Source organism: Medicago sativa, chromosome 7 (genome assembly GCF_051527215.1).
Source record: "Medicago sativa cultivar Bolivia chromosome 7, Bolivia_mono, whole genome shotgun sequence".
In the NCBI taxonomy this organism is placed as follows: Eukaryota; Viridiplantae; Streptophyta; class Magnoliopsida; order Fabales; family Fabaceae; genus Medicago; species Medicago sativa.
The window spans coordinates 33,017,001-33,032,735 of record NC_140755.1 but is presented as its reverse complement, the minus strand read 5'-3'; the positions used below and the strand labels follow the sequence as shown (position 1 = coordinate 33,032,735).

General features: G+C 34.1%; 1 protein-coding gene across 1 annotated transcript; it reads right to left on the bottom strand.

Annotated features, from left to right (window-relative positions):
• Positions 1 to 7,006: 7,006 nt before the first annotated feature.
• LOC146905746 (uncharacterized) lies at positions 7,007 to 7,498 on the bottom strand. The gene has a single exon (XM_085728629.1). It carries the CDS (start codon positions 7,496 to 7,498, stop codon positions 7,007 to 7,009), a length of 492 nt encoding a protein of 163 aa, XP_085584755.1.
• Between the last annotated feature and the right edge of the window lie 8,237 nt (positions 7,499 to 15,735).

The window sequence follows — 15,735 nt, the reverse complement described above, 5'->3', positions numbered from 1 at the left end:
TCTAGAATATTTTGGAACACAATCTGAGATATTTTGGTATGCAATCTAATATATTTTAGTACTTGATCTGAAATATATTTTGGTACATAATATAATATATTTTGGTACTCAATAAAATATATTTTGGTACATAATATGAGATATTTTTGTACTTAATATAATATATTTTTGTACTCAATATAATATATTTTGGTACTCATATGTCAAATTTTAATTTAATTTATTTAATTATAAGGTATAATTAATAATAATAAAAGTGTGTTTGTTATTATTATCATGTGAATGATTATGGCCCTAGTCCTTTTATTTTATTTCTTTTGGATATTAAAATACGGCCTGCGTGTCGTGCCTCTCTCTTATATCTCTATTGTACATTCTCTTCTCATCCACTCCCTCGTATGTAAAACGAGTTTCTTTCATATGTAATGTAAATAGAATGCAAAGAAGTAATAGGGCTCATGACGTTAGGATAGTCCTGGAGGTCAAGCTTGGAGAAGCAAGGTCGTTTCTAGGATTAGTTTAGATTCTCTCATTGGCTTGAGAGAGTCATAGCGTTAGGATGGCCATAATCATGTCACTTTTATTATTGTATAATCGTTATGCATGTTATGATTGGAGTGCGAATATATATGATATATAAGCCGTGGTGAGGTGAGATCAAACTTAATAAAAATCCTTCAATTCAAAATATTAAGTTTAATGCTTTCCAAAAGTTTAACACCCTTCAAGACTAATATCGAAATGTGTAGGTTTCGCCTCCGCGAGGTGCACTTTCTATACTAGTAAGTTGCGGTGCGGTAATCCAATTTACCCAAGTGTTATTCTTTTGGGTTTAACTTAACTAAATTAATTTTAATAAGATTAAAATAAATTTAGAAGCAATGTTTGGGAACATCTATATGATAGATTAGAGTAAGGAGTTATTCACTCAAATGATTTGAAAGTTGTATGAGATACAATTGGAAGGAGTTCCTACCTAAATAACTGAGTTTTGAGTACAGCCCCCGTTGACTTAAAGCAAGGTGAAATATGGATTTCAACCCACTAGAAAATCTTCCAATAGGATTTTCCGAATCAAGTGTTTTGAAGGTCATTTGATTTGAGTAAAATAGTGGGAGCGTATTTAATTAAAGACCTATTTAAATATGTTTTAAATCATGATACATTTATTTTATTTATTTTCTGTATTTAGAATTTCTTTAGCATATAAATTTTATTATACTGTTAAAAGTTCTTATGAAGAACAAAATTTTCAGAAAAGAGTTTCTGAATTGGTACAAAATTTAAGAATTGTTCTTAAGAATGAGAAAAACTGTATATTCTCGAGCAGTTATTTCCTAGCAACTTTCTATGTCTATATTTGAAAAACAACGCTCATCAGAAGCATCGGGTCAAATGAGTAGATATAGGATATCTCATAGTGGTAACGACGATGGAGAATGATATGATCATTCAACCTCAATGTTATAAGATGAATAGTTTAAGCCTATCAAGTAGATGTACATGGATAAGAATAAAATTCAAATTCTGTTTTTCTACCTTTGAAAGGTTAAACACGGTTGCAAAAAGGGGAAGCAATTATTTCAAAAGTTGAAAAACAAAAATTGCTCGTAGTTTTGAAAGGGTCAAAATATAAGAAAGAAGTAAGACTTCTTATTTACCCATATAGTTATAGAAAGTTAAATTTCTACTTCTTCATCATAAGTATATGATACTTGATGATTAATCTCATATTTGTTGAAATATAGAGAGTTTTAAAGAAGCAGAACATTAACTATAAGTGAAGTTCACCTACGTCTGGAATGGAACAAATTGTTTCATTGACTATAAGAGCTTATGCTTGGACTTAAACTTAACTTGATATGGAACCAAATAATTGTTATTAAATTCCATATAAAATAGAAACATTAAATCATAAATCTTGTATTGACAAGAGAAGGATTATGTAGTTGAATGATAGACAAATATTGTCATATTGTCCTAATAATGTTTTCTATACAATGTGCTGATCAAGTAATGGATTTGAGTTCCATGATCTTGATAAGCTAGTCTATAACATATGAGAAAAGGATCAAATGAGATTTGAACCTTTTGTATATCATTGGCATCACTGTTTAGTACAAACAAGTGTGATTCACATTTCCAAAATCCATGGATATGGACTATTGGACTCATTTGGTTTTATATCATTTGAAGGATGTGAGTTCCACCTTTCAAAATAGATTAGTATACCGGTAAAGGTGAAAAGGACACATAATCTATTTGAGTTGATATACATATGAGATGTATATGGAGCACTAAACATATTTGCTGGATATTTTATTTCTCTTACTTCATCTAACATTACTAATTAATAGTATATGAGAAAAGTGTATTTGACACAATTCAAGAAATCTTTGAAATTGTTCAAAGAGTTTAACAATGAAATAAAAGAAATAGGTTTGAAAAGTATAAAGACCATATGAGTAAGTCGTGATGGTAAATGCTTGATTAATGAGTATAATTATTATTTATATCGCTTCATGTTTGACATGAATCGATCTAAAATAGTTTGGTTATAACTCATTGACTCTTGATGTTAAATTAAATTACAGTTATTCTTCACCCACTACAAGTTCCAATAGAGTAATCATAAAGACACCATATTAGATATGGAGGTAAGAGTACCTAGTTTTTGACTTTATGATAATTTGAGGTTATATGGTTTATTAGATAAACTAAACTACAAATTAAATGAATGTACATTTGTGGAGGTACCCTAAGGAAACTAAGGGATACTGATTATACATCACATTTCATGACAATAGTCGTTTGTCTCTAGATCTGGAGTATTCCTATTAAAGGAGTATGTCTCTGCAGGAGCCAGTGGGAGTGTTGTAGAACTTGAATTAAGTCAAGTACCACAAAATACATGTATCTTTAAGAATGGAACATGAACTAATTCAACAAAGGGTTGTTGTTAAATCACCAGTTCGAGTAGCACAAGATCTAGATGAGTTTGATATGTCATATCACTACAATGAGTAACATGATTTTGTCATGGCTCAACAAGGTGTTATGATTTTCATGGTAGATGAGCCCCAAACTTACTAGAAGGTCGTAAATGGTCTGAACTTTGAGAAATGGCTAAATGCCATGGGATCTTATAAAGAATCCATGTACACAAACCATATATGGATATTGGTTAAATCATCCAAATGAGTATGACTCATGAGATGAATGTGAGTTTTCTTGTAGAAAGCTGACATGGATGGTATTATGAATACATTTAAGATGTGATTGATTGTAGAAGGTTTCATGCAACTCGTGATGCAAATCATGACGAAACTATTACATCATCATAATGCTTAAATCTAACGATCCCACTTGTCATTATTGTATAATGCAAATTCTAGGAGATGGACAACGATGTTGCATTCTTTAATTAGAATGACCTTGTATATGTATTTGACATATATGTAGAGTTTCGTTAATCCAAAGGATTCTAGAAAGGTATATATATTACAAAATTCATGTATGAATTGGAGCAAGCTTCTTGAAGTTGAATTATTTGTTTTATTAGTGAAGTTTTATGAAAAACTTTGATTAATAAAAATCTTGTGCACACAAGGAGAATAGTGGGAGCATTGATATTAGTTTGGTGGAGTATGTGGATGACATACTAGTCACCAAAACAATTTATCTACACATGTGAGACATGGTTAGAAAATTATTTTCAATATGTACCAAAATTGATTGTAGTGTTCGACACTAGAATACTTTCAAGAATATCCATGGATGTCTTAAAGGACTAAGGATTGTTTCTTGAACACGGATTAAAGGAACATTGTAAAGAAGTTACAATGATGCTGACTTTAATATCGGTGTACAGTATATCCAAATCGCAATTTGGAATAAATGCTATGCTTGGATATCAACTATGAAATTTGTAAAAGTACAAGCTTCAAATAGTTGTTGTTTCTATTACAGATGTCAAATATATATTGGATTGTTTAGCTCATAACTGAACGAAACCATGTGTCTCTTGCGTTGTGGATTCCATTGATCCCGTCTGAGGTGAAATTGGTTTAATCTTGCGAGCAATGAATACTTGATCTCACCAATAATCCAAATGTATACTTTGACACTTCAATTTCTTTTCGATGGAAGATCGAAAGTGGAAATTGAAAGAAGTGTAACCTACCAACATAGGAAAGAGTTCCTTATCTACTAGAATAGTATCATGCCCAGGGTGTGCTTGATGCTAACACTTGATCAATATATATTGAGTTAATATTTGATTGGCTTTTAGTGCTAGTGGGAGATTGTTGGAGTAAGCCCTAATATCCAATCAATATTGATTGGGTTTGGCTTTGTATCATGATATTGATATAAATATATATTGTGAATATATATAATCATAAGGCATTTCTTTATTGATTTTGTTATGTTTCAAAATAATAAAGTCCCTAGAATAGATAGTTCATGTAATGGAATATTAAGTGTGACTTAATCATGAGATTACATTACGTAAAGAACGCTATTCTTAAACATATCCATAGTCAAGCTTTAATATGAATTGGGATAATAATAAAGCATAAAGACTATTATGTATGTAGACTGATGACTGCATCTCATGGGTCATTGATATTGAGATATTAAGTCTATACATAGGTATAAATATTAGGAGTAATATTTATATTGGATTGACCCACCGTGAGAATACTACATAGTATGTTATGAAAATGTCATAAGATATTCTCACAATGATAATAATGTATATCGCTCTTAGACCTGAAACCACTATGATCCCTAGATGTGGACTCAAGTGCTTTGTTGCCATTCTAACGTTGTCTGTAAAAGGATAACCATAACGTTGGTTGATGGGTACTTGATGAATCATGCTGAGGGACATGAGTGTCCTAGATGGGATTTGTCCCTCCTTCATAACAGGAGATATATCTTAGGCCTCTTGATGAAATATGACTGTAAAACTGCATGGCCATGCCGAACTAAGTCAATATAAGATATTGGACTTATTCGTTATTCAGTATATTTCGGAATCAAGAAATATAAATATTGATCTATACAAGGGTGACAATATCTATGCCTTGGGATCAATAAAGATATCGAGACAAAGGAGTAATTGTACACATGAGTATTATCATGGAAAGGTTTCGTCAGATCACTTGACATTCTTGTCACTTGGGTAGCAATGATGTGTTGCTAGATACCGCTCATTGTTTATAATATTAAATATTAGATTTAATATTATTGCCAACGTGACTAGAACCTATAGGGTCACACACAAAGAACAGTCAAAAGAGAAATATATAAGTATGACTTATATAAGGGGTGCGTTTAGTAAATAACGCTAATTACTTAGCAAAATTACTAAACTCGTTGTTGGGCTTACTGAAGCCCAATAGTGACTTATGACTTGCAGAGCACACTAGAAGTTCTATAAATAGAACTCTGGTGTTGAAGTTTTTGGTTACACGTTTTGAAGCAACCCCTTTCTTCTCTGCACTTCCAATTCATTGGCTAGCACCGAGTTTTGGAGGAGCACTGTTCGTGTGGACTTGCTAGAGGCTTTGCTGCTTGCTGCTTGCTTGGCTGTGATCGAGATTCCAGTTTCCAGTTCCAGCTTTCAGATTCCACAGTTCAAGGTATCAATCGAATCACTGATTCATGTTTGAATTTCGTAATGATCCAAGGAAAGAAAATCGAAATTCTTCGTCTTCTTCTTCTTCTTCTTCTTCCGCTGTGTATGATATCTTTCGATTTTCCTTCAAGGTAGACGTAGATTAGGGCTTCCCGCTGGTAGAACTACTAAGAAAGCATAGAGAGAGTGTGTTATTAGTGTCCTAAGATTCATAGATGAGCAGACCTAAGGGAACCTTGGCCTTCATTGCCTTGGGAAACACTTGAAAGCCAATATAAAGTTTATGTTTCAATTACCTTTGAATTAGCAAGACCCCGCACGTAAGGATCATTGTGCGATCAGCAGGTGCAGTTAGCCATCGGAGGGAAAAACCTAAATAGGTACGCAGTGGCTAGAACCCATTGGGTCAGGTGGTACCCTACCTAATTAGGAACATCCCAACGGCCTCATCACTTGTATAGTCTACTTAAGATAAATAAATGCGACATATCTTTTACTTATTATCCAACAACGAATATAAAGAGGGGATTCAAAGAATCCTAACCGCTGCTTACTTTTCTGCAACCAAAACAAGTAAACTTGCTATGTTGTAAACAGATAAAAATTGCAAGTCTTTTTAACCCTTAACTTTTATACCATCAACGTAATAAAAATAAGTAACGTGGATTGTTTGGACGAAAGGACAATCCCTGTGGATACAATACCTTACTTATCACTTTATTACTTGATGAAAGCGACTGGTACACTTGCCATTTTGCAATTACACTAATCTGACGCATGACTTTCAATGAGCCGATTCAACAAAGTTGGTGGTTCTACACCCTAGATGCTGGACTTTATTCGCCCATGCCCTCAAAAATTTCTTCTTAACGGTGTTCAAAACGGTGGTTTCAACATATGCAATGAACTTAGGAAATGGTTCAGATACATCTTTGAATTTCAATAATGCACTTGTATATGAATCCTCCGTAGGAAATTCGATCGCCTCTTTCCAAACCCTCATGATTTTTTCAACAACATCACAATGTGTGTCCTCCTTCACTTCTTTCTCAACAACTTTTGCATCCTTGGTCTTCGCTTTGACTCTACAATTCGTGATGCACTTAGCTTTTACATTCTTCCCAATATGAAAATAACAAAGTATATTGTCTGCTTCAGGGAGAAATTCGGCAACGACATTCATAAAAGCGTTGTCCCTATCGGTGACAGCCACCTTAGGCATGTGAGTTTTAAGGTCAAAAAACCAACCAACATCTCAAGTGCCTAAGTAAAGTTATCCTCTTGTTCAAAGGAAAGAAAAGCAAAATCAATGGAATATGTTATTTTGGTAGAGGTGACACCAACAATCTCAAATAACGGCATTCAATAGATATTGGTTTTGTAAGTGGAGTCCATGACCAAAACAGTCAGAAAAGTGTTAAGCATATTAACCGACTCTGGATGAGAAAAAAATATGTCTTCAAGAGTGGTTTCCTCACCATTTGATATTGAGAAATAGACGTATTTATGCTCCTCCAACTTTGAAATCAAGTATTGCATCTCCGTTTTGTCATCTCTTATCCCCTTGCGCCATCTAGTTCTCGTATTGTACACTTGTTTGATGGTCGTCAAACTATCTTTGTTTTTTTCCTTCAATTCCGTGAGAATATTTCTCGGCACCTCCAAGCTCTTTTCCATGTCGATAACTCTTTTCTTCTCCTCCTCATTTATTCTACCCACAAGAAGGTGGCCGACTAACTTTGGCACCAACTCATGGTTGTGAATTCCACAAAGCATTTCAATCCACCAATCATTTGCATCCTTTTCAAAGAAACCACGCAACCTAAACGGACATTCACATTTCCTTGAGCCCATGCCTTGAAGATTCAGTTTCTTCCTCGTATTTGGTGGTTTCTATTCACCACTCCTTTCATATTGCATCGTCAAGAGTGACCTTTTTAAACTAGATTTATCTATAGATATAGTAAATCCAGCCATTGACGCTTGTTGATGAACCCAACCAAGTAAATCATCTCGCTCTCGCCATCTTTCATTTGTTAAAAAAAATGAGGCGGTGTCTACTTCAATACCGCAAACCTTGGCAATGTTGGAACAAAATGTGTTTAACATTACCCTTTAAGTTTTGATGATAACAAGGTATTAAAAATTGTCAATTGGATATGCTAATATTTGTTCAAGTGTTCAGGACCATATACAAAAATTTATTGTCACTTTAAAGCATAGGTTCTGGAAGAACAAATGATAGCAATGGAATCAACAAGAAGGAAGCTTGAAGCATTTGAAGAAAAGAGGTTCTGAAGACAAGTGGCTCTGGAGTACATCAGAAGCTGACGTCATCAAAAACACCTCATCATAAGCAAGTTCACCAGAAGCTGACTTCATCAGAAGTTCTGGAGATCATCAGGAGCTGAAGATCATCAGAATCTGAAAGAATTGAAGCTTCAAAGGTTGTTCAAAGGATCCAATTACGCCTATCATTGCAGAAGACTAGAAGCATGAAACAGCCGCTAATTCAGATGGATTTGAAGTCATTGGATGCTTAATCGTTGGAGAGAGTTGAAAAAGGACAATTGTACGAAGTGTACAACAACTACCTCCACAACTCTAGTTTATGTCTGCAACAGGACAAGAACAACAGCTATGCCTGCACCAGTGTTCCTCCAGACTTGGAATGGATTTGAAATTGATCCTTCATAGGACAATAACCAAATCAGGCAAAAGATCATTGGTGATCTGATCAAGCTTCAAACGACTCTTTTTGATGTACTGGCAATCAACAACGTCTCTTTCACACCTCTATATAAAGGAGTGAAGACTTAGAGAATTGCAAGACTCATACAACAATTTTACAAGTGCAAAAACTCTGCTGAAATTGTTCTACATCAAAAGTTCACTTAGAATTTCTTAACAACTTTCATATCTTAGAAATTCTAGAGTCTTAAGAGTCTATATCTGATTTGTATTGTGAACACCGCTGATTGTATATCAAGTGTTCAACCTCAAACAAATTTCTTTGTATTTTTGTTTGAATAGAAGTCTCTTGCTTGTGTGCTTGAGCATAGGAAATCTCTTGATTTTGTTCTTTAGCATAGGAAATCTCTTGCAGTTGTGCTTGAGTAAGTTTGAAGTCTCTTGCTAGTTTTAGTAGTGAGTAGTTGTAATCTGATATTACATTTTTAGTGAACTCTCCTTGGAAATGCAAGGGGGACAAGACTACTTCCGGTTTGTGGAAGGAACCTGTATAATTGTTGTCTCTCTCTCTCTCTCTCTCTCTCTCTCTCTCTCTCTCTGTTTTTATCCGCTGCATTTAGATTATGATCTTCACTTCAGAAGCTGAATTCTATCTGCTTCTAAACAGTGACTTCAATAGGAGAAAACGAAGAAAAATCTAACACAATTCAACTTCCCCCACACCCCCCCCCCCCCCCCCCCCCCCCCGCTTAATATTTTATCCGCTTGCAATATTTTAAGTATGACGAAGAAATATTTTCAATCGAATTAATCAGCGATTTAAAAAGAAATATATTTATATAATACTAACTACTACGTAAAATTAATAATTTTGATGCCCCCTACAAAATTATTGTCATGGACTTATGCCCCTTCCGCCACCCTCAGGGCCACCCCTGCCAATAAAGACCTATGAGGATTTGTTTAACTCTAATCAGTTAAAAATTAAAACAAAGGATATATAATTTAATTTGATTGGTTGAGTAAATAATTAAGGATCAACATATTTTGCTCCATCTACTTAATCAACAATACCGTAAAAAGAAACAACAATAATTGATTATAAATGTCATTTTTATTTTTAACAAAAGTTCCTTATATACATTTGCTAAAAAGAAAAGTTCCATATAACGTGAAATTAAAGTGAGATTCTAGGTATTATTTCAATTATTTGGTGCTTTATTTTTTTGAATTGAGAATGAAATTTGAATATGTGTGTATTAAAAAATTAAGATGTATACCATTTCCATAATAAAAAAAAAACCTCTAGTATAAAAGAGCATTAACAGAGACACTTATATAATTCCTCAGTCCATTTTTATAAGCAACTCAATTTTTTGTTCACATATATAAAAAAAAAATGGGTTGTAAATTTATTGTGTCCTTTTTATATAAACTTTTCTAAAATACCCTTTATATTTTTTTGAAGGAAAATACCTATTGTATTTTAATGTTTAACTTTATTTTCCACATTTCAAGATAAAAATATAGTTCTCTAAAAAAAGATAAAAGTAAATTTGATAAAAAAAAATGCACCAAGTAAATTGCAAATGAGCTTATATTTAGGGACACACAAATTATTCAAATAGGACATATAATTAAGGAGAGATAAATTATTAGTCAAACATTGAACCGTATAGTTCTCTTAGTAAAATCCGTTGAATATGTTTAAATTCATATTAATGGAATATAAATTACATTATAAATTAAAATAAGATACTTTTCCTAAAAAAATTAAAATTGATACTTATCATATAAATTTGTTCGACATACGTTATACTTATCATTAATTAAAATTATTAAAATAAACAAACGCCAAAGAAAAGATTGCAAAATACAAAATTTGCCAATCACAATATAATTACTACTTGTCATACCCCAATTTTTGACCTAAGGCCCTACATTCATACAGTCTCTGACCCGGAATACTCTCTGACTTTTCAAGAAAATTTCGGCAGGGAGGTATTTTAAAATACCTCATTTTGGTTCCGAGCGGACCCTCTTCACTTTTTGTTTTATTATTATATTTTCACCCTTAAAATTTCCATCTTTTATTAATTCTCTTTTAATTTTAATTTTAATTTTAATTTTAGTTTTAAATTTTAATTTTTATTTAATAATTTTCTATTCTTCTATTTTTAGCTTTTTTTATTTCTTTTTAAGTGTCCAAAATGTCCAAAAAATAATAGTGTCCAAAAATTCAACGAGTCCAAAAAATATATGTCAATGTCTAAAAAAATCTTTCTCTTCTCTGTGCCACAACTTTAGGAGCAAGACACTTTGTTGCCAAATCCAGAAACGCTTTCTCTTCTTCACTAAGTTATTTCCATTTCTACATCAAAGCCAACCTGCACACAACACACAATTTTACCCAACAACACAATTTTCACACACAAAAACCCTAGCCACCGTATAATATTTTTGAGTCTGCAATTTTTGATTAAGCGGTGTAAACTCCATTTGATTTCAATTGCCGTTTTATTACTTTTTTTTAAACCATATAGCTATCGTATTTCATAATAGAACTCTGCATAATATTTTCGATTCAATTCAATTCCAATTTCCAGTTTGCTATTATCCCTTTTTATTCCAATTTCATTCCATATTGTTCTTTTATTTTCCATCGCATATTGTTAGATTCCAATTCATTCAATCCATATTCCATTGCTGCCGTGTTGAATTTTTGGTGTTCCTTTTCTCATTGTTTGCGGTGGTTTCAATTTATTTTTTCCAATTCATTCCATTATTACTGTTCCGCATCATTTGGCTTTAATAATATTGCTTGATGTGCATGTGTGCTGCTGTCCATATATTTTCATAGCTGCTGGTTACTGTTCATCTCCAATTACAATTCCAATTGCAAAAGTTGGTTGATTCTAGCCGTGGCAATTATCTTAAGTCAAAGTATCATCATAAATAGGGGTTGTGCTCTTTCAATTCCAATCGCTTTGAATCGCTACTGCAGTGGCTCCTCCCAAGGTTAAAGAGATTCCATCATAAAGAGAATTGTTGGCCCCTTTGCATTTCTTTTTTCTAATTTCTTCATGCATTTTTACTCTACTTTAACATTTTCTTTTTCTTTTTCTCATACATTTTATTAGTTTAGGTCTATTATCTTGCAACCTTAGTATTACTCATGCATATTTGTTTAATTTTCGTCCTTTATTTTATTGCATATGGATTAGAATGTATTTTAGGTCCAATGTAAAATCATAAATAAAAAAAGTGTGTGTGTCTTTTATTTCTTTGCCGCTTTATAAATATCAAAAATACAAAAAATTAGATTAGGGATTTTGTGGTGATCCAACGTCACTACAAGTCCACGCGCATTTATTTTTTATTCCTCCGTTAGTTTATTTTCATGCTTTAAATTAATCAATCAAACATCAAAAACTTTTCACAATAAACCTTGGTTCCAAAAACCAAGTGATCTCTTTTTTTTATTTTCTTAATCAAATTCTAAATCAACTTAATCATATTTCAAGTCTATTTTCTTTTAAATTAAAAAAGACAAACAAACTTACTTGCCATTTGGCCTTTTTCCTTTTAAAGTCTTTTCAAAATTAATAAAAAATACAAAACCAACAAAAAATCAATTTCTACCATGAACTACGTGGTTTTGATCCCTCACGGGTACGTAAGCAAAGGACACTCGTCCTTCAAAATCAATAAAAAAATGTAAATAAATAAGTCTCTTTTTTCTTTTATCACTTTAATTCTCTTTTTCAAAAGCAAGCAAATTATAGCACATCATTTAGATAAAACGAAGAGGTTCCCGTAGAGTACTACGGACATAAAGGGTGCTAGCACCTTCCCTTTATGTAACTAACCCCCGAACCCTAAATCTTTTCAAAATATGGGGTAGTTTGAACTTTCTTCCCCTTTTCTTAAAAAAATAAAAATGTTCGGTCGTGATATAATCAAGTGAGTCAAAAACTAATCAAATAGCCTTGATCTCCGAAAAATGACGCGACAGAAATGACGACTTCACTGGGGACGTCCTAACAGGGTTAAGCCTAACTTGGCTTTGTTTAAAATTTTGTGCTTTAAACTTGCTTAAAAATCAAAAAAATAAAAATAAAAGATGGAAATATGTGTATATATGTTCTCTCCTTCTTCTTTCTTTTTTCTTTTAACGTGAGTGGTGAGATAAGTCCTACACCTGAACTTGAGGGAAAATTAAGATAGGACCGGGTATAATCATAGTTTCCATGCCAAGAGTACTCTTCGGTATTGGCACATGTGATAACCCACTCAATGGAGGGATCTTGGATGTATACTTTTGTCGATGTGAGTACTCATGTTTGGCATGTTATTTTCAAGTGATCATCGAAGTGGAGAACCTTTAGTCACCTTTAACCCATCTTGGCCTTTTTAGGATGTAGTGCGTTGGCTAATCGAGAGTACACTCGTATTGGTTGATACGCGATACTACACCCAAACGAGACTAACCTACGAATATTGTTGGAACGAGAGTACTCTCGTCACCTAACAAATATTTGGAAGTGGTTGTAGACTTTGGGAACTTGGTAGAACCCGTGATCCAGGTACAAATGGAACCATAGTCCTTACCAAATGTCGTGTTTACCCTTGACTCCGTCATTATGGACCTAACCTCACCATGTATTCTATGCACTTTGAGCATAAACATGCATACATTCATAAACTTTTTCTCATTAAAATCAAAGGACCTAGATAAGTCCTTGTAAACATCAGAGGCATGGACCTTATAAAGAGGGACACCAAGGAATACAATTTCAAAAGTCTTAATCTAGACCTTAGCTTTGTCGGGGACTTTGTCTTTGGCTTTGCTTTTGTTCTTGAGGTAACTGTCTATAATATTTCAAAATATCAAATGAAACAATGTTCCTTATGATGTTTACAATTACTTTGACAAGTCCTTCAACAAAAAATTGTGTCTATTTTTGCATAAGCAGCATGCATCATTTTGCATTTCATAGTCTCAATTCCGAGTCTCACAAATTTTTCTTTTCCATAAAAGGTCAACCCATCTCAAAAGTGTCATGGCGTCCTCGTCCGAAACCAACTCGCATTTACAACACTCAAGCAATCATAAAGAGAAGATGGATTTTCTCGAGCAAGAAAATCAAGTGCTCCGTGAAGAAGTGGCAGCCATGCAGACTAAGATGGACGAAATGACTGAATTGATGAAAACACTGGCAGCTACACAGAATCAACCACCACCTCCTCCTATCAGGGCTCAAGCCGAAACTGTTTCTACTGGCCCTGAATGGACGTTTTGCGCCAATACTTCGAAGTACTCTACACCGCAACGTTCCGTTCCTTGGTTCCCACCTCTTACTGCTGGCGAAATACTCCGTCCCATTGCTTGTGAAGATCAGATGCCTACTCATCAACATGCAGCTCACGTTCCTCCACCTCCTGTGAGAGCCCCTCCAGTTAATATGACCTACTCAGCACCTGTGATCCATACCATTCCACAAAATGAAGAACCCATCTACCGTTCATGTAGTGTGGGGGCCTATGATAGGTAGGATGGGCTACAAGAGAAGTATGATGAAATGCAGCGAGAAATAAGAGCTCTTCGGGGGAAAGAAGCATTTGGAAAGACTGCTTATGATCTCTGTTTGGTGCCGAACGTCCAGATACCCCACAAGTTGAAGGTCCCAGATTTTGAGAAATATAAAGGGAACTCTTGTCCTGAGGAACATCTAACAATGTATGTGAGAAAGCTGTCTGCCTATGCCAAGGATGACCCAATCCTTATCTCTTTCTTTCAAGAGAGTTTGACTAGTCCTGCCTCAAAATGGAACATGAATCTAGACAAAACAAAAATCCAAAATTTCTATGATCTGTGTGATGCTTTTGTGGAACAATACAGTTACAATGTGAAGGTGAGAAAAACACAAGAAGGGGGGGTTGAATTGTGTTAGACGTTTCTTTGTTTTCTCTAAAACTCAGAACACTTAAGTTCAGAAGCTTGAAGAACTGCTTATGAAGGAAGTGGTCAGAAGTGTATCCAGCGGAATAAAGACAGAGAGAAAGGAAAGAAGAAAGACACAAAGCAATTATACAGGTTCCTTCCACAAACCGGAAGTAGTCTTGTCCCCCTTGCACTTCCAAGGAGAGTTCACTAGAATGTAATATCTGATTACAATTGCTCAAGCACACAGCAAGAGACTTCCTTTGCTCAAGCACACTTCGCAAGAGTCTTCCTATGCTCAAGAACACAATCAAGAGACTTCTATGCTCAAGCACAACTGCAAGAGACTTCCTAAACAAACAAAGATTACAAAGAAAAATTGTTTGAAGTTGAACACTTGATATACAATTAGAGGTGCTCACAATACAATCAGATACAGACTCTAAGACTTAAGAATTTCTAAGATAAGAACTTTGAGAAACAGAAATTCTAAATGAATGCAGAACAATTTCAGCAGAGGTTTGACACTTGTAAAAATGTTGAGAGTCTTTCGTTCAGCATTGCCAAATCTCTAAGTCTTCACTCCTTTATATAGAGGTGTGAAAGAGATGTGAAATTGCCAGCACATCAAAAGAGTCGTTGTTGAAGCTTGATCTTTCACCAATGATCTTTTGCCTGATTTGGTTGTTGTCCTATGAAGAACCAATTTGAAATCCATTCCCATTGTGAAGGAACATCTTTGCAGGCGTAGCTATATTCTGGAGTTGTTTTCTTGTCTTGTAGCGTGGACACAAAACAGAGTTGTGGAGAAGGTGGTTGTACAGTTCGTACAAAGTACAATGTCAACGCTTTTTGAAGATAAGCTTCCAAAGCCTTCAAATTTTCACCAAAATGACTGTTGCAAATTTCCACTAGTCTTCTGCAGTGTTTTCGAATCCAATAGACAGCTTTTGAAGTGTTGACCCTTGAATCTTCAGCTTGTGGTGATAATCATCTTCTGATGAGCTTCAGCTTCTGATGAGGTCGCTTTTGAACTATCCGCTTCTGAAGACTATCAGCTTCTGATGACTTTCAGCTTCTGATGACTTTCAGCTTCTGATGACGTCATCATTCTTCAGGAGCACTTCCCTTCAGATGCACTCTTCAGATGCTTTCAAGCTTCTTTTTCTTGATTCCTTAGCTCTCTTTTTGTTCTTCAGAACCTTTATATGATGTGAATTTTTAACTATGGTCATGTACACTTGAACAAATATTAGCTAGTCCAATTTACAATTTTTAATACCTTGTTATCATCAAAACTCTTTAAGGTTCATTGTTAAACACATTTTGTTCCAACAATCTCCCACTTTTTGATGATGACAAACAATAGTACTTAAAATTGATCAATTGTTGTTAATCTAATTAACAAGTTGACTTTGGGGTTCTGAGGTTTGTAAGCTCAGAGTCTGAGGTTTGT

Coding starts and splice junctions, on each gene's coding strand:
- LOC146905746 (XM_085728629.1), bottom strand. CDS start 7,498: ATGGGCTCAAGGAAATGTGAATGTCCGTTTAGGTTGCGTGGTTTCTTT.